At 47.7% G+C, this 24,714-nt stretch overlaps 1 protein-coding gene across 9 annotated transcripts in view; it reads right to left on the bottom strand.

The window, feature by feature from the left end:
• SULF2 (sulfatase 2) overlaps positions 1 to 24,714 on the bottom strand; it is a 142,292-nt gene that overhangs the window by 88,243 nt on the left and 29,335 nt on the right. For 7 of the 9 annotated variants that reach the window (XR_009535057.1, XM_060122351.1, XM_060122347.1 and 4 more), the window contains exons 2-3: positions 22,755 to 23,030; positions 6,112 to 6,351 (exon numbers count right to left, since the gene is read on the bottom strand). Coding sequence is in view for 8 of the 9 variants with exons in the window: in XM_060122351.1 (XP_059978334.1) it covers positions 6,112 to 6,351; positions 22,755 to 22,929 (415 nt within the window). In the remaining variant the exon portion in view is untranslated. Of the gene's footprint in view, positions 1 to 6,111; positions 6,352 to 9,246; positions 9,383 to 22,754; positions 23,031 to 24,714 lie in introns of those variants that run through there. The other 2 variants (XM_060122349.1, XM_060122350.1) reach the window with 2 other exon arrangements.

The raw sequence follows: 24,714 nt of genomic DNA, 5'->3' as shown, positions 1-24,714 counted from the left end.
ATAAGAAAAATCTCAAATAAATAACCTAATATTACACTTCAAGGAACCAGAAAAAGAACAAAGCCCAAAGTTAGTAGAAGGAAAAAAATAATAGAGATCAGAGCAGAAATAAATGAAATACAGAGACTAAAAAGACAATGGAAAAGATCAATGAAACTACAAACTGGTTCTTTGAAAAGATAAACAAAATTGATAAACCTTTAGCTAGACTCAACCAGGAAAAAAAGGGAGAGGACTCAAATAAATAAAATCAGAAATAAAAAGGGAGACATTACAACTCATACCACAGAAATACAAAGGATCATAAGCGACTACTACAAACAATTATATGCCAATAAATTTGACAAGCTAGAGAAATGGATAAATTCCTAAAAACATACAACCTACCAACACTGACTGATGAAGAAAGAGAAAATATGAACAGACCAATTACTAGAAAGAAGACTGAATCAATAATCAAAAACTTCCCCAAATATAAATGTCCAGTACTAGACAGCTTTACAGGTGAATTCTACCAAAAATTCAAAGAAGAATTAATATCAATCCTTCCCAAACTCTTCCAAAAAATAGAACAGGAGGGAATACCTCCATACTCATCTTATGAGGTTAGCATTACCCTGATACCAAAACCAGCCAAGGACACCACAAGTAAAGAAAATTATAGGCCAATATCTCTGATGAACACAGAATGCAAAAATCTTCAATAAAATATTGGCAAACTGAATTCAACAATACAGTAAAAGGATCATATACCATGTTCAGATGGGATTTATTCTAGGAATGCAAGGATGGTTCACCATCCCCCAATCAATCAATGTATACAGCACATTAAAAAAAATGAAAGATAAAAATCATCTCAACAGATGCAGAAAAAGCATTTGACAAAATTCAACATCCATTTATGAGGAAAACTCTCAAAAAAGTGACTGTAGAGGGAACATACCTCAACATAATAAACGCCATACATGACAAGCCCATAGCTAGCATCATATTCAAGTGATAAGCTGAAAATTTTTCCTCTAAAATCAGGAACAAGACAAGGATGCCCACTCTCAACACTTTTATTTGACCTAGTATTGGAAGTCCTAGCCAGAGCAATTAGGCAAGAAAAAGAAAGAAAAAGCATCCAAATCGTAAAGGAAGAAGTAAAACTGTAACTATTTGCAGGTGACATGACATTATACATAAAAAACCTAAAGACTCCACCAAAAAACTGTTAGAACTAATAAATTAATTCAGTAAAGCTCCAGGATATAAAATCAATACACAAAAATCTGTTGTGTTTTTATACACTAAAAACAAACTATCAAGAAGATAAATTAAGAAAACAGTCCCACGTACAACTGCATCAAAAAGAATAAAATATCTGGAATAAACCTAACCAAGGTAGTGAAAGACTTGTACACTGAAAACTATAAGACATTAACTAATGAAAGAAATAGAAGAAGACACAAATAAATGGAAAGGTATTCCATGCTCATGGACTGGAAGAATTAATACTGTTAAAATGTCCGTACTATCCAAAACAATCTACAGATTCAGTGCAATCCCTATTAAATTTCCAAGGGCATTTTTCACAGAAACAGAAAAAACAATCCTAAAGTTTGTATGGAACCACAAAAGACCTCAGAGAGCCAAAGCAATCTTGAGAAAGAAGAACAAAGCTGGAGGCATCATGTTCCCTGATTTCAAACTGTATTACAAAGCAGTAGTAATCAAAACAGTATGGTGTTGGCATAAAACCAGACATAGATCAATGAAACAGAATCGAGAGCCCAGAAATAAACCCACACATATATGGTCAATTAATTTATGACACAGGAGCTAAGAATGTATGATGGGGAAAGGACAGTCTCTTTAATAAATGGAACTGGGAAAACTGGACAGCCACATGTCAAAGAATTAAAGTGAACCACTATCTTACACCACAGACAAAGATTAACTCAAAACAGATTAAAGACTTGAACATAAGACCTGAAATCATCATTTGACATGGATCTTGGCAATGATTTTTTTTTTGGATTTGACACCAAAAACAAAGGCAATAAAAGCAAAAGGAAATAAATGGAATGACTAAAAAGCTTCTGCACAGTAAAGGAACACTGTGCACAAAAAATTGAAAAGAAAACCTACCGAATGAGAGAAAATATTTGCAGCTCATACATCTGATAAGGAATTAATTTCCAAAATATACAAAAAACTGATGCAACTCAATAGAAAAAAACCAAACAATCCAATTTAAAAAATGGGCAACAGATCTACATAGGCATTTTTCCAAAGAAGATATACAGATGGTCAACAGGTACATCAAAAGATGCTTCACATCATTAATCATCAGGGAGATGCAAATCAAAACCACAATGAGGGCTTCCCTGGTGGTGCAGTGGTTGAGAGTCCGCCTGCCGATGCAGGGGACACGGGTTCATGCCCCGGTCCGGGAAGATCCCACATGCCACAGAGTGGCTGGGCCCGTGAGCCATGGCTGCTGAGCCTGCGCGTCCAGAGCCCGTGCTCCGCAACAGGAGAGGCCACAATGGTGAGAGGCCCGCGTACCGCAAAAAAACCAAAAAAACAAAACCACAATGAGATACCACCTCACACCTGTTAGAATGCCTATTACCAAAAAGGCAAAGAATAACAATGTTGGCAAAGACTTAGAGAAAAGGAAACCCTTGTTCACTGTTGGTGGGAATGTAAATTGGTATAGCCATTATGGAAAACAGTACGGAGGTTCCTCAAAGATTAAAAATAAAACTACCGTATGATCCCACAATTCCACCTCTGAGTATCTATCTGAAGAAAATGAAAACACTAACTTGAAAAGATATCAGCACCCCCATGTTAACTGCAGCATTATTTACAATAGCCAAGATATAGAAACAACCTAAGTGTCCTCAGTGGATGCAAGAATAAAGAAAATGTGGTATACACACACTGGAATACTATTCAGCCATGAAAAAGAAGGAAATCTTGCCATGTGCAACAACATGGATGGACCTTGACGGTATCAGGCTAAGTGAAATAAGTCAGACAGAGAAAGACAATTACCATATGATATCACTTACATATGGAATCTAAAACAAAGCCGAGTTCATAGATACACAGAACAGATTGGTGGTTGCCAGAGGTGGGAGGTAGCGGGTGGGTGAAATGAGTGAAGAGGGTCAAAAGGTACAAACTTCCAGTTATGAAATAAATAAGTCATGGGGCTATAATGTACAGCATAGTGACTACAGTTAATAATATTATGCTGTATATTTGAAAGTTGCTGAGAGAGTAGATCTTAAAAATTCTCATCACACACACACAGACCTTTGTAACTATGTATGATGACAGATGTTAACTAGACTTATTGTGGCTATCCTTTTGCAATATATACAAATATTGATTCATCATGTCGTACATCTGAAACTACTATAACGTTATATGCCAATTATGCCTCAGGTAAAAAAAAAAAGAAAAGGAAATGGTTGAGTCTCTGATCGATTCATGGGCAGGTCCATCAAAGCAGCACAGACTTTTAGTTGAGAGAGTAATAAATGACTTCTGTCTTGGGTCTCTCACACACAGCCAAAAAACTTAAATCTAATTCAATCAGTTGCCCTAGACACTCATGAGAATGCAGGGTTGAATGTGTCCAAAGACCTGGTAAGAACAGTTGACCATTGTTCCCTGGGAAGCTAAAAAGTTATTATTCTAATATGAGTCTAATTATTCTAATGTGAGTCATACAAATCAAGTTAATCTAAAAGGGATTTTGAATTCATTCTAGTTTTCTGTTATTTTTCTCAATCAACCTACAATGACCAGCATAACTGGTCATGTTTTCACTTTAAGCAGTGGCTTAATATAAAACTCAAATTTCCATTGACAGATGAACGGATAAAGAAGATGTGTATATATATATATATACACACACACACACACACAATGGAATGTTACTCAGCCATAAAAGAGAATGAAATAAAACTCAAATCTGAGCTTCCTAACTACCAGGGCAAAAGGGAAAGTATACAGGGTACACAGCTCTTGTTCTTTAATGACAAGAGCACGTAAGTTCATCACAGTAAACAGACATTTTCAGGGTCCTGAGTTCTCAATGTCAGGTTGGAACAGAGTTCCCTGCAGAGAGGGCCATTCTAAACATAACAGATAAAACTCTCAGGGACAGTTTTACAAAAAACATAAATGTCCTATATATGGCAATTTATACTCGGCATTACACTCCCAGTCTTCACTGAGGGTGTAACAGTTAAGCATAGTTGGATGCAAGCAATTCTTTGGGGAAAGCGCTTTTTGGTGATTTGTTTAAATTCAAGGACAAAGTTTGCGGAAATCAATTTTGAAGAAATGTTAAATCCTGAGAGATGGCTCCTTCCCTAGTGCCAGCTACATGATTCTGAAACACCAGGCTTTGGCCCCTATCATGAGCCCCTAAGATATCGCAGGATATAGGTTTCCTTTCAATTTGATGGATGTAACAACATCCATACTCCCTTTGAAGTCCTACGGTCTTGGTTTCCATTTTGATGATGCCACAAGCGCCTGCTTTTACGACTATGAGCAAGTCTCTTTTCTGGGCCGCAGCTGCCCTAGCTGTCAAATGTGGGGGGTGGATGAGTACACTTTTAGGGTCCTTACTGTTCCTTTGGCATCCAAAGCTAAAGGTTTCTACACAGACCTTTCAGCTAGAGGTTCTAAAAGTGGGTCTCACAGCCCTCAGACATGTTTTCTCTGTGGGTCCACACTGTGTATTAAAAAAACAAAACAAAACAAACCAAACTGAGTTTTGCCAACATGCTTTAAAATCAGATTTTGGCCAAGAATTCAGATTAGAAATATTTGAAGGTTGGCAACCCTGAGCACGAATGGCTATAATTACCTGGACCTGAGTGGCAGATGCCCCTTTTCAGTAGGTGCCCTGGTCTGTCCTGCTTCCTCCATCTATATCCCGGTCTCTGCAACCAGATGGGTGGTGGCCTGGGGTAAACTCTGAGCCATGTGGCTTTCTGCAGAGATCCCAGAACCAACAGGGTCATGTGTCTAGGACTGAGGCCTTCCTAGTTCTCTCAGCGGGGCCCGCCCTCTGGGTGATTCTGGCAGTGGAAACAGTCTGCAAGATGACACACCTCACCAGCGTGCTCCTCACCCCGATGTGCCCACGCCAGCCACACCGTGTATGTGAGGGGCAGCTGCCCAGCTTCCAGGACGGCTTCAGTGCCCTGAACCCAGCTCAGGGAGGTATCTGTCCTTCTCTCATGTCACTCCTACCCAAACAAGCCCCTTGTCACTTGAACACGACTTCCCAGGGTTACAACGTTCAAGCCACAGTATCTGATTTCACAACTGCCTTGGCTCCTTACCCAAGGTGAGGAGCGTTTATTTTTCTAAATTAGAGCAAGTTTCATTGAGTTTGGAGGATTCTGCAGCGGTGCTGCAGATAAGTGACTGTAATTGTGCCTCGGCCTCAGGCAACCAGCCTGGCAGGTGACTCTTCAGAACGCACGAAAGTACCTCCTGCAGGATAAAGAGACAGGACACCTTGCTCGCTCTACACCCAACCAACACTGCGGGCACCAACTGCAGGAGGGATGGAGCACCTTGGGCGGTGTAGACGATCAAGTGTAGACGAACAGTCCCTTGCCGTCTGTAGAGTGGCCACAGGCCCCACATACACTCCTCTCCATCCCCCGCCCCAATGTTCTTCTGGAAGCTTGTTCCATGCTGATGGCCTCAAATTAACGAAGTAGTCCCCCAACGACTTAAACAGCACAATTCACAGAGAACTCATACTCCTGCCCGAGTACTTCAAGGCCTCTCTGTAGTATATTTCATATTTTAAATAGACTCACTTTTTTTTTTAACTCAAATTCCTTTGGAAAGGTCACTTTCTATCACTCCTGTAGGCGAATAAATCTGTATTTTTCGAACACATCTAGAAGTCAATGCACAACTTTTAAATTAAAAGAAAGCTGTTCACGCACTACAGGGACCCCTCGCAGTACAGGGACCACAGTGGGAAAGACAGTGGTCCGAGGCAGGACAGCGGGTACCACGTCGGAGGTTCCCAGCCCACTCGTGTGCCCGCCCGTGGCAGCCTGGCTCCCTCACCTGTCCGGTAGCCCGTGCTGTTGAGGTACACAGCAAAGGTGCGGCTCTCGTGCTGCGACTGCCAGGAGGGCGAGGAGCAGTTCTCATTGTTGGTGTAGGTGTTGTGGTTGTGGACGTACTTCCCGGTGAGGATGGAGGAGCGTGAGGGGCAGCACATGGGCGTGGTCACGAAGGCGTTGATAAAGTGCGCCCCGCCCTGCTCCATGATGCGCCGTGTCTTGTTCATCACCTGCATGGAACCTGCAACCAGAGCGGAAGTGACATGTGGGCCAGTTTTCCAACGAGTGCGTCCCAGTCAGGCACCAAACAATTAGAGATGGGTTCTGAGTGGTCCTCAACAGGGCAGCACCCCCATCCCGGGGGAGGGGAGTGTATTTTGGAAATCTCCAGGGACAGATTGGGGGGCACCCCTGGCATTTCTGGGCAGCGGCCAGCAATGCACAATGGGATGGTCCTGTGCAATGAGGAAGTACCCTGGGTCCCCAGTTCCACTAGACATTCATGGGGGCGGGTAGGTAAAAACCTGCTTATAAGTTATCTGAGCGTAGTGAAGAACTCTTGTCTTGCATAAACAGAACATCTTTTTTTTGCAGGGTATTAATATATGCTGACTTTTTTTTGGAAAGCAACCACTATGTCAACAGAGAGAAGATTATACTTTGTTTCATCTGGAACTTCCCCAAGAATTGTTCCGTCTTAATGAAATCCGATCACGTCAACCTAGCAACCCCTCCCCCCTCCACCTTCTCTCTGAATACTTCTCAGCTGACATGCTCTGCATGTCATAACCCACTGTCGTCGCCTTTGTCCACATGGTCCTTCCAGCTTGGAACCCACTTCCCATCTCCCCGCCCCCCGAAATCTGACCCATCAGTACAGTCGCACCTCTTTTCATTGCTCTTTTTTTTAAAAATAGATTTATTTATGTATTTAGTTTTGGCTGCGTAGGCTCTTCGTTGCTGAGCGAGGGCTTTCTCTAGCTGTGGCGAGCGGGGGCTACTCTTCGTTGCAGTGTGCAGGCTTCTCATTGTGGTCTCTTGTCTTTGTTGCTAAGCACGGGGTCTAGGTGCGTGGACTTCAGTAGTTGTGGTTCACGGGCTCTAGGGCGCAGGCTCAGTAGTTGTGGTGCACGGTCTTAGTTGCTCCGTGGCATGTGGGATCTTCCCGGACCAGGGCTGAAACCCGTGTCCCCTGCGCTGGCAGATGGATTCTCAACCACTGCGCCACCAGGGAAGCCCTTTTTTTTTTTTTTTTTTTGGCTTCTGATTCCCTTGAACTCTTATCACGCATGTATTATTAGGACTTAATGATAAACCACTAGGTATGGTGATTTCACTCATGCCTATTCTTGTTTTTCAATGAAGCTGTGAGCAGAGCAAGGTATAGGAAGGAAAGGAATTTGTGTAGAAACCCTACTGTGTGCCGGTACCTGCACACTGCCTGCTCCACTGAGGGCTCCAGGAGCTCAAAGACTGCATGCCTTGCTCAGGGCCAAATCCCCAATGCCCCTACAGTGTGTGACACACAGTAGGTACTCAATAAATGTGTGAAGAATGGATGTGAAATCGTATACCATGGCTGGTACCCAGATACTTAGTAGGTTGAACAGAAATATTCAATGGAAATCCTTTTTCTTCTCCTTCTAAGGCCATCCTCTGTTTTTTTCTTTTCCTTGCAGTTCTTAGGGTCTATAGTGGGTTGAATGATGGTCCACCCTCCAAAGATAAGACCCTGTCCCAAGTCCTGGCACCTGTGAATAGGACCTAATTTGGCCAAGGGTCTTCGCAGAGGTACTAAAGGATCCTGAGGTGACATCGTTGTGGATTACCTGGGTGGGCCCTAAATCCAAGGACAAGTGTCCTTCCAAGAGACAGAAGGAAGAAGACACACAGACACGGAGGGGAAGGCCATGTGAAGATGGAGGCAGAGACTGGAGGGATGCTGCCACAAGCCAAGGAGCTCCTTGGGCCTCCAGGAGCTGGGTGAACTGAGAAGGATTCACGCCTGCGCCTTTGCAGGAATCAGAGCCCTGCTAACGCCTTAATTTCACACTTCCGTCTCCACAATCGTGAGGGAGCAAATTTCTGTTGTTTTAAGCCACCTGGTTGACGGCAATCTGTTAGGACAGCAGTAGGAAACCAATCCAGGGTCTACCAGGCATTTGAAGTTCTTGCCAGAGAGCTGCTGATCCCAATTCACCAACTAGCTCACCCCCTAGTGACCTGAAAACAACAAATCAGACCCCCCTTGGCACCCTGTCCCTAAAGGCTAAGAGTGAAATGTAGATTTACATGATTCTTTTATCCCATCTTTCCACCAAACAGGGAAGGAAACAGCTAGAGCTTCCCTGAGGCAAACATAGATCATATTTCTTCACTGTTTCAAACCACCTGGCAGCTTCCCATCACACTCAGAAGAAAACCCCAATTCCTTACTGTGGCCTAAGACCCTTCCAGACCGGCCCTCCCTGCCAACCTACCTCCCGTGTTTCTTTGACCTCATCTCTTCCCTCTCCCTTGCTCCCCTGGCTACACTGGCTTCTTCTTTGTTTCTCAAGGGCTCCAAGCTCATCCCTGCCCCAGGATCTTTGCACTTGCTCTTGCCTCTGCCTGGGACTCCCTCTCCGACACTTCACTTTGCTGGCTTGTCCCATTATTCAGATCTCAACGTAGAGGTCACCTCCTCAACAAGGCCTGGCCGACCTCCCCATCAGAAGGAGCCCCCTGTTTACTTGCTATCATACCAATGTCTGTTTGTTCTGTCCTTCTGAAACAGTCTCCTTTACAAGTTCACTTGTTTATGACCTGCCTTTGCTTCTGCACTGAGAGTTCTGGGTGATCCAGGGCACTGTCCACCCTACCCCCAGGAATAAACAGATGATGCTCTGTAACATCTCACTGAACGACCGAAGGAAACAGAGCGAAGCCTGCCCTTTCGAGCCCAGTGCTGAGGCAGTTTTATAAGGGACGCCCACCGGGAGCCAGCTGTGTTCCCTGAGGCTCTTGGCCGAGGTCAGCCCAGTGGATAGAGGAAAGAACCGGCTTTTTGTCTCAACAGGAATCGTCAGGCCTGGAACTACATGAACATCTGTTGTCAAGGTCACATGCCCTCCTGAGAAGTCCCCAAGGGTCCCACCTGTAACTGGTGGCAATTAGAGGGTTTCTACCAGGTGTGAAGTCTCCCTCTGGAGGGGATGGAGGAGGTGAGCTTTCCAACGCCGCCCTCCACCAGCTGGTGCGAACTCATCAGAACCTGCAGAGGGAGCGGGCCACGGCCTCAGGGTCCAGCAGAGCCCCGGGCCCCACTGGCGCTGGGGTGCATCCTTCCAGCCTCCTTCAGGTTATGCATCAAATGTCACATGTCTGATTCCATTTATATGTGGAATCTAGAAAAATGGTACAGATGAACCTATTTGCAGGGCAGAAATAGACACGCAGATGTAGAGAATGGACGGGTGGACACAGAGGGGGAAGGGGAGGGTGGACGTATTGCGAGGTTAGGGTTTACATATATATGCTACCAGGTGTAAAATAGATAGCTAGCGGGAACCTGCTGCCTAGCCCAGGGAGCTCAGCTCGGCTCTGTGATGACGTAGATGGGTGGGATGGGGGTGGGGTGGGAGGGAGGTCCAAGAGGGAGGGGATATACGAATACTAGAGCTGATTCCCTTTGTTGTACAGCAGAAACTAACACAACATTGTAAAGCAATTATACTCCAATAAAAAAAAAAAGGTCACATATCTGAGAGGTCTTCCCTGGCCTCACACTGAACCTGCCGCCCCTCCTTCCAGCACCCCTACACCCCCTCCCTGCTTCACTTGCTCCCCAGCACTTACTGCCCTCGGACAGTTCTCTTATTTGCATGTTGCCCACTGATCCCACCGGACAGCTCCACGGGGGCAGAGATCTAGGCTTACTTTGTTCACTGTTGTCCTCCCAAGCCCAGAACAGTGCCCGGTACATGGTGACTGCTCAGCAAATATCTGCTAAATTAACAAAAAAAATTATCTCACTCTTTGTGTTTCCATATAATTCAGGAGCCCACGCTGGTTTGTGTCCATGATATGCACGCGCGTGTGTGTGTGTCTGTGTCGTGTGCAGTGGATTTAAAAAATTTGACTTTAAAAAGCACCAGATGATGTGCACACTCTACTGTGCCACACTCCCCAGCCCTCCCTATAGTCTTACACCAACTTTGCCCATTCACATTACCTGCCTGGTCCCTGAACGCCCTGGTTTGGCCACTCTTAATATAACTTAGCTGTTGAGACAGCTCCGACTTGTCCCTGGGGTAGAGGGCAGTGTTCCACGTCAATAACAATCATTACCATTAATGTGGTGACTGTCACTGGCTGAATGTTTGCCGTATGCACTGTGCTGGGCACACAATGTGCATCGTGTTACTTAATCCTCCCAACAAACCATTTAACAGAAGAGGGAACTGAGCACAGGAGTTAAATGACTGGTCACAGCCACAGAGCTGGGGAAGTGGGATGTGAGGACGCCAACCCAAGCTTGTCTGACAGCAGAGGTGGACGCTGGGTGTCACGTTCAGGAAACGTCCAGTTTATAGCACGCAGGAGGTGGTGATAATGAACCCAGGAAGGGCACAGAGGTCCCCACACACTTGGTCAACTCTCGGCTCCCATGAGGCTCAGAATCGTCCCCTGGACTATCAGGTCCCCTCATCATCCCAGAGGGGACTTTAGCTAGCACACCAGTGAGATTGGCACAGGGTCACATCGCCAAATGCCAGGGACCCCAGCGGTGGGAAAGTGATTCCCGTTCACTCTCTCTGATCAACTCCAGGAGAAAGTCTCGGGTGGCTGCGGTCACGTGGTCACGTCCTTAACACCCTCACGCCTCCTATTTCAACAGGAAGAGCCCCGGCCACCCGGCTGGAGCTCTGGGCGGGCAGCTGTGTTAGCTTATACTGGATTGCCCGATTCAATTTCCTTTGACTTAGGGCAAGCGATGCTAGCTTCTCTCATTTAGGGCAGTGGAATCCTGTTCTTAAAAAACAATCACGTCTGTTTAAAAAAAGTAAACAGTAGTACAGGTGGCGAGGTGGCAAGGTGAGGGGATGGCTGGCGTTTGGCACAACCTGCAACTGTCTACCCGGTGACGTTACTGGCTAAGAGACACCTCGGGTGTACCCTGAGCCCCTCCCCTCTCCTCCAGTGACACAGGTGACGATCTTGGCTACTCCTTGGTCCCAGCTGTTTGTTCCCACATCCAATCCATCAGCAAAGCCTGGTGGATTGACCCACAGAGCCCAGGCTTTAAGGGAGCGAAGAGGGGGTGTGGGTTTGGGTAAAGGCTGGTACAGAGCCTTGACCAGGACAGGCCGGGGGTGGGGGCCGTGAGCTCGGTGGGGTGTTCTTCAAAGAACAGCGAGACTCAGAGTCCTGTCGCCTCCTCGCCGGGCAGCCGTCATCCTCTTTCCTCTGAATTAGGTCAGCTGCTTCCTGCCTGGACTCCGGCCGTTTATTCCCCGAGGAGTAGCCAGAAAGCCTCCTCTCCTCGGCAGTCTCCGTGGCTCCCACCCGCTCGGAGAGCAGAGTCCCCGCGGTTGTCCGCAGGCCCTGCGGGCTCCGGGCCGCCTTCCGCACCCCGTCTCCACAGCCACGGCAGCCTCGCTCCCGCCTCAGAGCCTTTGCCCGTGCTGTTCCTCCCGCTGGGAACGCCTTTCCCCAGCACCTCCAGGGTCCGTGCCCTCACCCCCTTCTTGTCTCTACTCAAAAGGTCTCTTCTTGGGGGGAGGGGGGACATACGCGTAGGGGATTGAGAGGTACAAACTATTAGGTATAAAATAAACTACAAGGATATATTGTACAACGCGGGGAAATACAGCTCACGTTTCACAATGACTGTAGATGGAGTATAACCTCTAAAAACTGCAAATCACTACCTACTATGCCTGTAACTTACTACGGTACAGCAACTATACTTCAATTAGAAGAATAAAAGTTCTCTTCTTAGTGAGGCCTGCCCCGCCCACCACATCCACAATTTTATTCCCCTGCCCGATATTTCACATTCTCTTCCTTGTTTTACATTTTCAACTCTGCACGTGTTGCTCTAACACGTTATACACTTTGGCACATTTACATATTTATCTTGCTGGTCACCCCCCTGCAGCCCTAGATGTCACAGCCATGAGAGCTAGGGCCACTGACCACACCTCACAGCCCTGAAGCCTAGAACAGTGCCCGGCACATAGTAGGTGTTCAACAAATATTGCTCGAAAGCATGAATCTAGGGCGCTCCAGGCAGAATCAAGCCTTTGACTGCTGTTCACAGACTGAAGAGAAAGAAGGAAGCAGCTGGTAGTGAGGACTTGGCCCAGCGCAGGCTCCAGAGACTGCAGAAAGGACAAAGCTGGCCATCCACCCGACCTGTCCGACCCTTCTGGAAGGCAAGGGGGCCGCCACCTGGTGAATAATTCACCTGCAGTCAGCAGCCTCGAATGCTGCGTTGGCCAAAGGCAAACTGCCGGAGGAACCGTGTCTTTCTTTTAATGGGCTCCAAACCAGGGTCTCAAAGCCCTTGCACCGCCATCCTCCTTATTGCAAGGCAAATGAATGATGGTCCACTCTTTCCAGCAGTTCCCCGCACCTGTCTGCTCGGGGCACTCACCCCGGCCCAAATAAGCCGGCTGAAGGGGAGCTGTGTCAATCCACTATTGAAGCACAATTTAACGGTGCCCTGAAATGACAGCCGCACCTGTGCGTAAGCAGCACGACATGTTAAGCCTCCCCTTGGGGACCGTAACCTGTTTTATTAAAGCTGCCACGTTGACGAGGCTCGATAAATCCACATCTGGAACAGGAAAACATATGATCTAATCTCCTTGCCCAGCACAGACCTAATGCAGATGGACAGCTCTGAGGGGAGGGAAGGGCCCGGAAGACCAGGCCACACAGAAATAAAAAGGCCAGCCAACCAAAACTTCTGTCGTCCAACACAAGCCTGGGGACATGCAGACAAAAACAGACCTGGCTTCTTTCCGTGATCAAACCTTCCGCCCTCGCTGGGCCAGGGTGAGGTCACCCTGACACCTTCCTCGGTGACTCTAATAGACTGCGGAGGCCTCACCGCCCCCCTATGATGGCGACTTAAATTCTGGTGCCCAAACCACTCACCTGCCAGAAACACGGTGCTTCCTCCACGTACTCATCCGCCCGTCCCCTTTCTGATTGCTTTTGCGGGGGGCTCTCAGTGTACCACCTGGGCTACTATTTATTTGATTGGATATTTTTCTCTAATGTGACTTTAAAAAAATAAACTTTCATCTCCACCCAGGTAACTATGTGAAATTCTGGATTTGATGTGCTACTTAGATTTTTTTTTGGGTGCATATCGAAAGAAGTTTGTAAGTAGTAAAATCAATGTTTGCCGACCTGTCACACAAGATGATTTCGTGCACGGCCTGTGTCCTAAAAAGGCATTTTGGGAGATGCTGATTTAATGTGCTCTTCTAAAGGTTTGGGTCAGGGCAACTGCTGTCTCTGGGGACTTAGCAGGTGCTGGGGGCTCTCAAGATTCAAAATATGACCCAATTTTGGCCATTCCTGGGACTTGGGTGGCTCACATCTACTTTCTGTCCTAGAGCTCTGTGTCAACTAGGAGAAGATGCACCCTACGTGCCACCCCCGCCCCAAGACAAAGTCCTGCGGCCCCCAACTTGGGTGGCATTACATAGGAGGCATTGGTTTTGATGGATAACTAAAGAGATGATGTTTTCTGATGTTTGTTTTCTTAAAATTATAGGTAAATAATTAGAGTCTGTGATGTCGGACCCTCCTTGGGAAGTAGTGGGAGATGAGACACGGTTAGCAAACCCAGGGTCTTGACTTAAATCTATGTTTAACCATGGCTTTTTCTTACCTAGACTATTGCAGAATTTTAACTGAGAAAAATATATGCAAAGCCTTTAGTTCAATGCTTGGCATACAGAAAGGACTCAAAACATGTTAGCTTTAAAAAATTTAAATTACAGTAGCTCCCAACTATATATGGTGTAAAACAGGGCTCACAAGTCAAGCGCCTTTGGACAGACTCTGGTCTGCGTGTGTTGGATTTAGGTCTGCTCAGAAGTGTTTAAAAATCTGAATTAATTGCTAACTTTTATTTGGGAGATTTCACATCAATCCTGATTTCAGGCTTTGCATGAAAATACACAGATCTGGGCTTGATGGGCCCACAGGTGGGTGGATCTGAGTAGCAAAGGCTGGCTTCAGAAGGGCTCCCCTCCGGTTCTGCATGGGCCCCATCAGGGCCACTTCCCTCATCTGTGGTACCAGCCTGGCCCTGCAGGCACTGGGTTTGCAACCGGTAGCTGATTCTACTCCAGCTGAACTGATCAGCTAAGTAAACTCGCAAAGTAATACTGTGGCCTGGAGACCCACAGAGCCCAGGCTTTAAGGGAGCGAAGAGGGAGTGTGGGTTTGGGTAAAGGCTGGTACAGAGCCTTGACCAGGACAGGCCGGGGGTGGGGGCCGTGAGCTCGGTGGGGAAGCACGTGTGTCCTATACCACCTCATGGTGCCCATCATTTAACCACACACCCCCTGCTGGGGGCGCTGCCCCTTCGGGGTACCCTTGCTCCTGATCGCTGGTGTGGCTGAGACCCCAGGTTGCCCACCAATAACTGTTTCCCCTTCTTCCTTATTAACACGCCCTGATTTTAATCTTCAACACACCCAGCTAGGAAACCGCATTTCCCAGACTCTCTTGCAGCTACATGTGGGAGTGGTCCTTCCTTTAACCTTCCAGATCCACTGTCTGCCTCGTTCTCCAGCCCAGGGAGCTGACCTGGATGGGCTGTATCCACAAGTGGCTTTATACTCTGGCTTTGGACTAGGTTTGGCTAATGGGGGGTCCTGGCAGGAGATCAGCAAAAGGAAGAACTGAGGTTCGGGTATGGATTCCTCCATCTTGCTCCCTGTGGTGTCAACAGAGGGTGACAGCTCCTACTGAATGGCCCTGTGTCATGAGTTTCCAGTAATCCTTTGCTGCCCTCACCCTCTTGGTCTTGGAGTGGGGATGAGCCCACTGTTACTAACTAGCCTTGAGTGCTGCACTATCACCAGTGATTTCCCCACACTTGCTCATACCTTAGCAAAAAAGTTAAACCCTCCTTGAATAACTCAAGTTTGAATGTGTCTTGTATTTCCTGCTGAGATTGTGTGGCTAATTAAATAAGTTCTGTCCGTGTTGTAGGTGATGTTTGGGATGCGGTTCTTAAAGGGAGCTGACTTAATTTGAAGGTCTATCCTTTTTGCCCTTCTGCTTCCTCCTCCTCCTTGCTGCCTGGAATGTGGCTGTGATAGCTGGAGCTCCAGCAGCTATTCTGAATGATGAAGGTGACCTTAAAGATGGAAGCCACACAGTAAGCATAGTAGAATACAAAAGTAGAGAAGGAGCTTGGGTCCCTCATAACCTTGAAGCCACCAGGCTGGCCCTGAACTGCCAACTTCCAGACGTTTTTATGTAAGAAGCAAAACTCTGTCTTGTTTAAGCCACTGTTATAATTTCTTTTACATGCAGCCAACCCTAATGCTGACACACTTAGCTTCCAGAACTTAAGTGATCTCCTAAGTGTTGCTGAATTAAAAAGAAAAAACGTTGCAGGAATGTGCTTGGCAAGTTGAACACCGGGGTGGGTCCACATGAGCCTCTCTTCTTCCTGAGATAACCTGCATCTACATGTTTTTCTAACTCCAGTGAGCAGCGGCAGGAATGTCAGGACTTGGTATCTCAGAGAGGCTACGCTGGAAGTTACCACCGATCTGGCGTCCGGAATCTGGGCACACTATCCTGGGCTTCCAGCCATTTGGCCCCTGCAGAGCACCCAAGCCTGCAATTTAGAATTGATTTCTGGATATCAGGCTGCAGCACAGGGTGTGGTTTCCTTGTGTTCACAGATGGAAAGAGGCAAACAAATGCCTGGCCAGAAGCCCCCCTGAGCCTCTCTCGCAAGAGCCAGCCTCTCCTACAAGACAGCCCTCCAGGCTGAAGGCCTGCCGTTTTCAGGATCACAGGCCCCTCTGAGAATCCAGGGAGGGTCTCCGACCCAGGAAAGCACAAACAGGCCCACGATCTGCATATAATTCCCACCCTCCCCCACTCCAGGCCCATCCAGGCCTGGGCCTCCCCCCTGAGCTTCTGTCTCTGAAGGCTGGCTGCCTTGGACAGCTCCTCTCGGCTTTTCATGGGCATCTGCAACTTACCAGGTCCAGAACTGAGCTCCAGACCAAAGCTTTTCCCCATCTCTGTAAACAGAAAATCCCTCCTTGCAGTTGTTCAGACCAAAACCTTGGAGTTATTCTGGACTCTTCTCTCCCACTCCACAACAGATCCATGAGCACATCTTATCAGCTCCACCCTCTAACTCTGGGCAGCGTCTGACTACTTTTTCCACTCTGGTCTGAACCACCATCACCTTGTGCTTGGACTGTTGCAGTAGACCCCTCACTTCTCCTATTATATCTCTTCAATCTATTCTCCATAAAATAGTCAAAGGAGTCTTATTAACACGTAAGTCAGGTGATGTCAATGTCCTTGCTCGTGTCCATCTCATTTAGAAAGCCACAGTCCTCCCTCCGGTTCAAAGGTCCTGCATGATCCCCCCGCCCCCCGCCATTGCCTCTCAGACCTCATCTCTTCCCGTCTCTTTTGCTCATGCTGCTCTGCGATTGTGGGCCATCTGCTGCTCTGGGAGCCTGCTGGGACTGCTTCTGCTTCAGGGCCTTTGCATTCACTGTTCCCTCTGCCTGGAATGCTCTTCCTGGGGGAGGTTCCTTGACTCTTTCCCTTACCTTCTTTGCCTAAATTTCCCTTTCTCAGTGAGGCTGCCCTACATAAAATCACAACCCTCCCTTTCCCCTCCCCTCCTTGCTGACTTCCCTTCCTTTCTTTTTAAGATATTTTTCAGAGCGATTGGGAAAATCTCTGTGTTTGGATGACCCTTGGAGACCAACAGGGTCTCCTTAACCCTCAGACACAAGAGTTACTGCCAGGTGGCAGTTACATAAGCGTGGCCCCAACGTTCAAAGCCCGTGACTCACACTCGAGAAAGTCCTTTCCTTTTCTAGTCTCCATCCTGTTGATTATGTCAAGGAGAGAGTCTCAGGGAGGGGCTGCTTCACCTTTAAACGCCTCTCTCAAAACTGCCCATCACCTTTTTTTTTTTTTAACACCTTTATTGGAGTATAATTGCTCCAATAAATAATTGGAGCTCCAGTATAGTTTCTGCTGTATAACAAAGTGAATCAGCTATACATATACACATATCCCCATATCTCCTCCCTCTTGCCTCTCCCTCCCACCCTCCCTAACCCACCCATCTAGGTGGTCACAAAGCACCGAACTGATCTCCCTGTGCTATGTGGCTGCTTCCCACTAGCTATCTATTTTACGTTTGGTAGTGTACATATGTCCATGCCACTCTCTCACTTCCTCCTAGCTTACCCTTCCCCCTCCCCGGTCCTCAAGTTCATTCTCTAGTAGGTCTGTGTCCTTATTCCCGTCTTACCCCTAGGTTCTTCATGACCTTTTTTTTTTCTTTCTTAGATTCCATATATATGTGTTAGCATACGGTATTTTTCTCTTTCTGACTTACTTCACTCTGTATGACAGACTCTAGGTCCATCCACCTCACTACAAATATCTCAATTTTGTTTCTTTTTATGGCTGAGTAATATTCCATTGTATATATGGTCACCTGATCTTCGATAAAGGAGGCAAGAATATACAGTGGAGAAAAGACAGCCTCTTCAATAAGTGGTGCTGGGAAAACTGGACAGCTACATGTAAAAGAATGAAATTAGAACACTCCCTAACACCATACACAAAAATAAACTCAAAATGGATTAAAGACCTAAATGTAAGGCCAGACACTATCAAACTCTTAGAGGAAAACATAGGCAGAACACTCCATGACATAAATCACAGCAAGATCCTTTTTGACCCACCTCCTAGAGAAATGGAAATAAAACCAAAAATAAACAAATGGGACCTAATGAAACTTAAAAGCTTTTGCACGGCAAAGGAAAACATCGCCTTTTATAACAAAGCCATCCAGGCCTCGGCCTCAGGGGAGGCAACATCTTGCTGAAAGGTGAAAACACTGCTGTTCTCATTAGACTTGGTCTTGCAGTGACCTTCACTAGTATCCACTAGTGAAAAACCAGTGGATACCAGTGTTTCAAATACAGTCATAATTAAAGCTTCCTGTTAAAATAATACTTAAGCTTCAAAAGGTAAGTCCAGTTCAAGTCATAGAACAGACGGTCCTGGGATGTCGCAAATACTCTCTTGCTCCAGGCAAGGACCATGTCCAACTCATCTTGGTGTCTCAGAGCCTGTTCCAGGCCTGGAGGCTCACCAAGGGTTTGCCTGGATTGAATTAAACTAGTAAACCCGGCAGAGTCCACCGGTTTCAAGGCCTATTTGAAGGACACATGCAAACGAGACCTTGGCTTCTGTATTCTTCTCCCTCTTCTACCCTCCCGGTAAAGAGGGTGGCCAAGACCCTGCTGGTCTCCAAGGGTCATCCAAACACAGGGATTTTCCCAATCGCTCTGAAAAATACGTTGATAATGGAGGCCACTTACTGACCAATACGCCCTAGAACCTGTTCCCCTGGGCACTGGACACTTTCAAATGACAACTCAGGGAGGCATGTTAAATGCACCCCCCTCACAATTAGGAAACAGAAAGAGCCCCTCTTCTGTGCTGTGTCCCATACCAGCTCTCTCATCCAGACCCTAATTAGGATGGATGGCTGTTCTCCGCCCCGGGACTGGAAGAAAGGCCTGGAATCATCTTAGTTGCGAAGTCTCCAGCCCCAAGAACCGTCAGAACTGCCGCCTGGATGAGCAGAAAATAGCAGATGATAAATTTTTTAGGACTACCCTGTGTACCAGTTGTTGCTGACTGTGAGGCAATGTGCTGGCCTTTTGGGGGAACATGCATTATTGATCTGGGTCTGTCTGGTGGTTTATAAAAATCCCCCCTCCCCCCCTACCACCTTGCCATCAACCCTCACCTCCTAAAAGAAGCACAGCCTCCTCCAGATGCTGTTGGAGGGGCTGTGGCTCCTTCGCAGAAGGGAAGCCTTGTAGGTACCGATCTGTGCGAGTGCTGTGGGGGGAAAGTGACAGATACCACCGAACACGAGGGATCCAAACCTACTGCGTCCACTTCCCAGAATTTATCTTTCAGAAATCCTCGCTCACCTATGCAAAGATGCACGTATAAAGACATTCTCAGCAACAGTATTGGTAATAGTGGAAACTACTAACAAACACACTCCCAATCTGGAAAGAAGTGAATAGCCATCCCAGGAGACTGGTTAAGTAGAGGAGTGGTTAAGACCACAGGCTCTGGGTTCAAATCTCATTTAGCCACGTTCTAGCTGTGTGACCTTGGACGAGTGACTTCATTTCTCTGGGCCTCAGTCTCTCCATCTAAAGTGAAGAGGATGGATCTGGGTGTTGTAAGCTAGCCCTGGTTTTCTCTGCTTTCCTCTCTCCCACGTCCTCATCACACCTGGAGGCCCTTTCCTTATATTTGCATATGCTGCTGGCTTTATTTGAGAGTCACAGGTGCAAACTTACAATCAGATTCTGACACGAGGCTTAGTTAGATCACGCAGCTGCAGCAAAAATGCGGCGCTCCTAAGAGTGCATGTTCAATCATTCACCTGGTTCCAGCCAAAGATCTAGGAGTCGCCACTAATGCTCCTCCTTTCCTCACCACCCACAGCCCCCGTCCAACCCGTTCACGCATGTCTTCCGGGTTCCACTGTTCCTGCCCTGGTCCAGGCTTCCATCCTCGCCTGCCCCGTTATGGTCCTGTCCTCCTAATGTCATTTATTTCAACGTAACAGCCAGAGGGATCCTACTGGAACCTAAGTCAGGTCACAGCCCCTCCTTTGCTCAAGGCCCATTTTCACTCATGTCTGTTTCACTAAGAATAAAACTCAAAACCCTCACCATGGCTGCAAGGTCCCGCACACCTGGCCTCATCTCTCTCCACTTATACCCGGGGTCCCTCCACCTGGCTCACAGGCATTCTTTCTGTCCCAACCCACCAAGCTCATTTCTAACTGTCTTTGCCTTTCCTGTTCTCTCCAGCTGGAGGGATCCTTCCCCAGATCTCCCGCTCCCGGCACAGTGCGCCGCACAGAGTAGATGCTTAATCAATATCTGTTGAATGCATGAATAAACGTCCGGGGGGGTCCCCAGGCAGAACTACGATGGAAACAGCTTGAGGGGCCCCATGAGGCAAGACCAAGGTGCCCTGAAGTCAGGTGCTGCCTGTGAGCACTCTTTGCAAAATTCTGCCAGAAACAATACTCACAGTCCTATGGACACTTTCTGTAGGCTCCCCATGGCTATCGAATGTGGCTCATTCTAAATGCTGCCTGTGAGATAGGTATCATGTGTGTCAAACTGTCAATAAAAGCCCTGGGCTTTGACTGCTTCCTGGCTGCAAATTCTTTTTGCACAGATAAATTCCCTGAGAAACATCTATACTTGTGTTCATTAATACAAATCATGATAAGGACTGGCTCGGAGGTATAGAAATCACCTTTACTTGGTGCTTAAAAGACTGATTCGTATTTTTAATAATGGATCCAAAAAGGGCGCAGACTTGCAGTTGGATCTTCACCGCAATCTTATGTTTGGCTGCAAAGGCTTTTCCAGTAAACCTTTAAATTTGTTGCGACCAACAACAGTCAGTTGCCCTTCGATAGTGGACAGAGGCTAAAGGCCCACCACTCACCTGGTCCACTACTGGCACTCTTTACCACAACCCAGGAGAACCTCCAAGATCTGGCTCCCTTCCTGCTCTCCAGGGTCATGCTATGACCCTTCCTCAGGCTCCGGCCACATCTGTCTCCTTGGTCCTGCCTCAGGGCCTTTGCACACGCTGTTCCCTCTGCTTGGAAGGCTTTTCCCCAGATCTTCACAATACCCAGTAGTATGTCTATCATCATCACTGATGATGAGAAGGGAAATCTAACTTATAGGATAAGGAAAATGCAGAGGGGCTTGTATGCTGTCCAGTACGGTAGCTATAAATGGTTCCTGAGCACTTGAAAGGTAGGTGGTCCTGAGACGTTCTCTAAGTGTAAAGTACACGCCAGATTTTAAAAGCAATATAAAAAATGTAAACTATCTCATTAATGATTTTTTATATTGATTATATGTTAAGATGACAATAATTTGGATATATTGGGTTCAGCAAAATATGTCTTTAAAATTAATTTCCCCCGTTTCTTCTTAATTTTTAAAAAAGTATAGAAGGTTTAGAATTACTTATGTGATTTGCATTTGTGGCTCGCCTCCCTAGATGCACCTCTAGGGCAGCGCTGTGTAGGGTTTAATGTGGAGAAATGGAACCAGTAAAATCAGTGAATTCGAAGGGGGAGAAGACACAAGAAAAGGAGAAAGAAGACTGACATTGAGAGAGACCCCCAAAGGTAAGCTGGAAATGTAGGTGGAGTTTGACCCTGGGGAACAGAAGGTCCAGCTGAGGTTGACTCTGGGGGCCTCCTTCCTGGAGGCCTCATTTATGGGGACTTCTTCTCAGGCGAATGAAAATGTGGTGAGAAACGCCTCATGTAAATGAAGACGCCCAGCTGGGTGGAGGAGCCCAGGGCCTTGCTTGGCAGGGACAGGAAGTCCAGGATGGTTTACACAGTGAAGCGAGGATACGGCTCAGGGAGGACGCTGCGTGGGCGATAAAGGGAGGGTGCCCTTTTCCTGCTTGCCATCGGTGTAAATGAACTACATCTTGGCAAGGGCCCCTGTCCTCACCCGCTCTCCCTGGAGCCCACAGCACCAAGAGGGGAAGCAGCTCAGGACGAGAGGCGGCTGCCCTCACCCTCCTGAAGCACCAAACCTGTGAATTGAGTCGGGTCACCGGCGATAGGGCCCACCTTCCCTTCCCCTAGATGCCATCAAGGAAGGCTGAGCCCACCCAAACCTGTTAAGATTGGTGGAGCAGGGGTGCACACACACACACACACACACACAGACGCACACACATAAAACGCACACACATGCCCCAGGCTGGTTTCTTCTTTCTGTTCAGCGTCAGCTCAAATATCACCTCCTCTGAGGGGCCCTCCCTGATAACTAATCCAAAATAGCTCTGACCATCCCTCCCCCGCATCCAGCACCCTCTTCAGTTACCCCAGAGCATTTCTCCCTTCTTGAAATTATCTTCCATGTGAACTAGCAATGATTCTGATTATCTGTCTCCCTCATTCCAAGAGAGTAGAGACTGTGCCTGCCTGACTCACTACTGAAGTTCCAGGCCCTAGAATATTGCCTGGAATGTAGTAGGTTCTCAATAGAAATTGGACAGAAATAATGAATTGGTCTTAACATCTCTTCTCCTTAAGACTTTGGAGGAAGCTAGGAATGGTCCCGCATTAGAAAAAGGTTGGAGACCCCTAACCTCGAGGACCCAGCTGTGCATTCACGCGTGTGGGACCACCCCAGGACTTGGTTCAATCGACTGGACGTGAACCCTGCAGGGTCTACCCGAGCATCCTGCATCAGGATCCTGAGACCCAGCACGGTGAGCTTGGTCGATACCGCCTGCCAGCGGCCAGGGTCTTACCGAGCTCCACATCCTGGTCGTCCGTCAGCACGAGGATGATGTTGGGACGGATGTTTCTGCGGTCCCTCTGAAACCTGCCTTTCAGGCGGTGGTGGGACAGGAACGCCACACTTCCATCCAGGAGAGAGAAGACAGTTGCAGAGAGCAAGCAAAGCAGGACACTGGGGGGCGCCATTTTACGTTCCCGCTGATCCCTTGTTTCTGGCAGGATGCAGGAGTCTGGAGCTGTGTTTTGTGGATTTGTTTCTTTTCTCTCCTCCCTCTCTACTCACGGATCTAAAGTAAGAGGAAAAGATTCAGGTCAATCTTTCTGTAAAGGCTGCCCAACTGCTCAGACTTGCATAATGATTTCTACGATGCCTTCTGGCAGTGACAGTGAGAGTTTCTTTGATCAGGGACAGCTACAGCAGAACAAAAACCCAACTCGGCTAAAGTTACAAGGAAAGTATCTGCAACTGGCTCAGAGAATAGACTGGCAGGAAAGCCTTCGGAGACTACTTCTGCAGACAGAATTCCTCTCTTGGACCCAGCGATCCTCTGGATGTGTTGGTGGCAGCCCAAGTCCCGAGTCAGGTAGTCAGCCTGTCTCTGAACCGTCCAACCAATGCAAGACAAATCGCCCCCCAGTGAAAGGAAAGGAAAGAGCCCAGTCTGGAGGAGCAGACATTTCTGGTCATCTGTTCTCTGCCAGCACCACGGAGCATGCAGAGGTGAGTGGACGGAGCCCCAGCTCTCAGGTAGCGTGCGATTTGGGGAGGGGTCTGGACGAGCCAGGCTGATGCTTTGGGCTGGACAACTCTGTGTTTCAGGCCTGGCTCTGTCACCAGCTGGGTCTCCCCATCGATAAGCCAGCAAGGAACCTCAGTATCCCCACGAATAAAATGGGGATACATGACTGTATAAGAACTCAACCCAACGGGGATGCTCGCAAAGGTCCCCCCATCAACAGACCCCGTAACTGGGCAAGTTATTCGTATTGGTTTTACGTGGCAAAATAAACAAAATGACAACAGAGAAAACTGAGAGCTAAAAAGCCGAGGGAGAAGAACTGTCACATTCCACTGCAACCTTGACCCCCTTGACCCCGGGGGTCAGATGGGGTCACAAGCAAAGGTAGGGGAGGGGAAGGTGGGCCAGCTAATCTTGGTTCAGGCGGGTCTCAGATCTCACTCTGCTCTTTGCTCTCTGCAGTCATTTTTCTACTTCCTGAGGAAATAAGCCTTCAAGTCCTGTCCAGATATAGACTTTTGGTCTCATTTGTCTAAAAGGAAAGAAAAAGCAAGCAAGCAGACGTGTTGGGAGGAAACCAAGGTCGCTGGAGTCGGGCTGAGTCACCGTTCCCGTGACCTTGAACGACTCCATTTGCCCCTGCTGTCATGGGGAACCCCACCCCACCCCAAGCCACAGCTCAGCGGACTCATCACGGACCCCAGGTTCCGCACAGGGGGATGTGATGCCTGTATCATCTCTCCCAGGGAGAGCACCAGCCTTCTAAGGGGTCTCCCACTTCCTCCCCTGCCCCCACCCTCCATGCCCCCCCAGGGGAAGCCAGCAGGATCTTTCTAAAATTCAAATCCAAACATACGACTCACAGGGTCTGGACTAGGTGAGACCAGGGAGGTGCTCAGTGCACAGGTTTGAAGGGGCACCCACTCCAGGTGGACGGGTGCAAGGCACCCAGCTCACCTTAGTCCCAGTCCTGTCATTCACCTGCTCAGACCCTCCCCTGGCTTCTCATGGCTTGGGGTCCAAAATGCAGACTCCCCACCAAGCCCACACAGGGCGGGTGTGATCCGACCCCTGTCTACCTCTCCCCGGTGCCCTCAATTGCTCTCAGGCCCTGGCTTCTTTCTGTCACTTAGACAAGTCAAGCTTGTTCCTGCCCCAGGGCCTTTGCACTTCCTCTTCCTTAAACCTGAAAGAATGTTTCCCCAGATTCTGTTTGATGGGCTCCTTCTCC

Source organism: Lagenorhynchus albirostris, chromosome 15 (genome assembly GCF_949774975.1).
Source record: "Lagenorhynchus albirostris chromosome 15, mLagAlb1.1, whole genome shotgun sequence".
Lineage (NCBI taxonomy): Eukaryota > Metazoa > Chordata > Mammalia > Artiodactyla > Delphinidae > Lagenorhynchus > Lagenorhynchus albirostris.
This window is presented reverse-complemented; position numbering and strand designations above follow the sequence as displayed.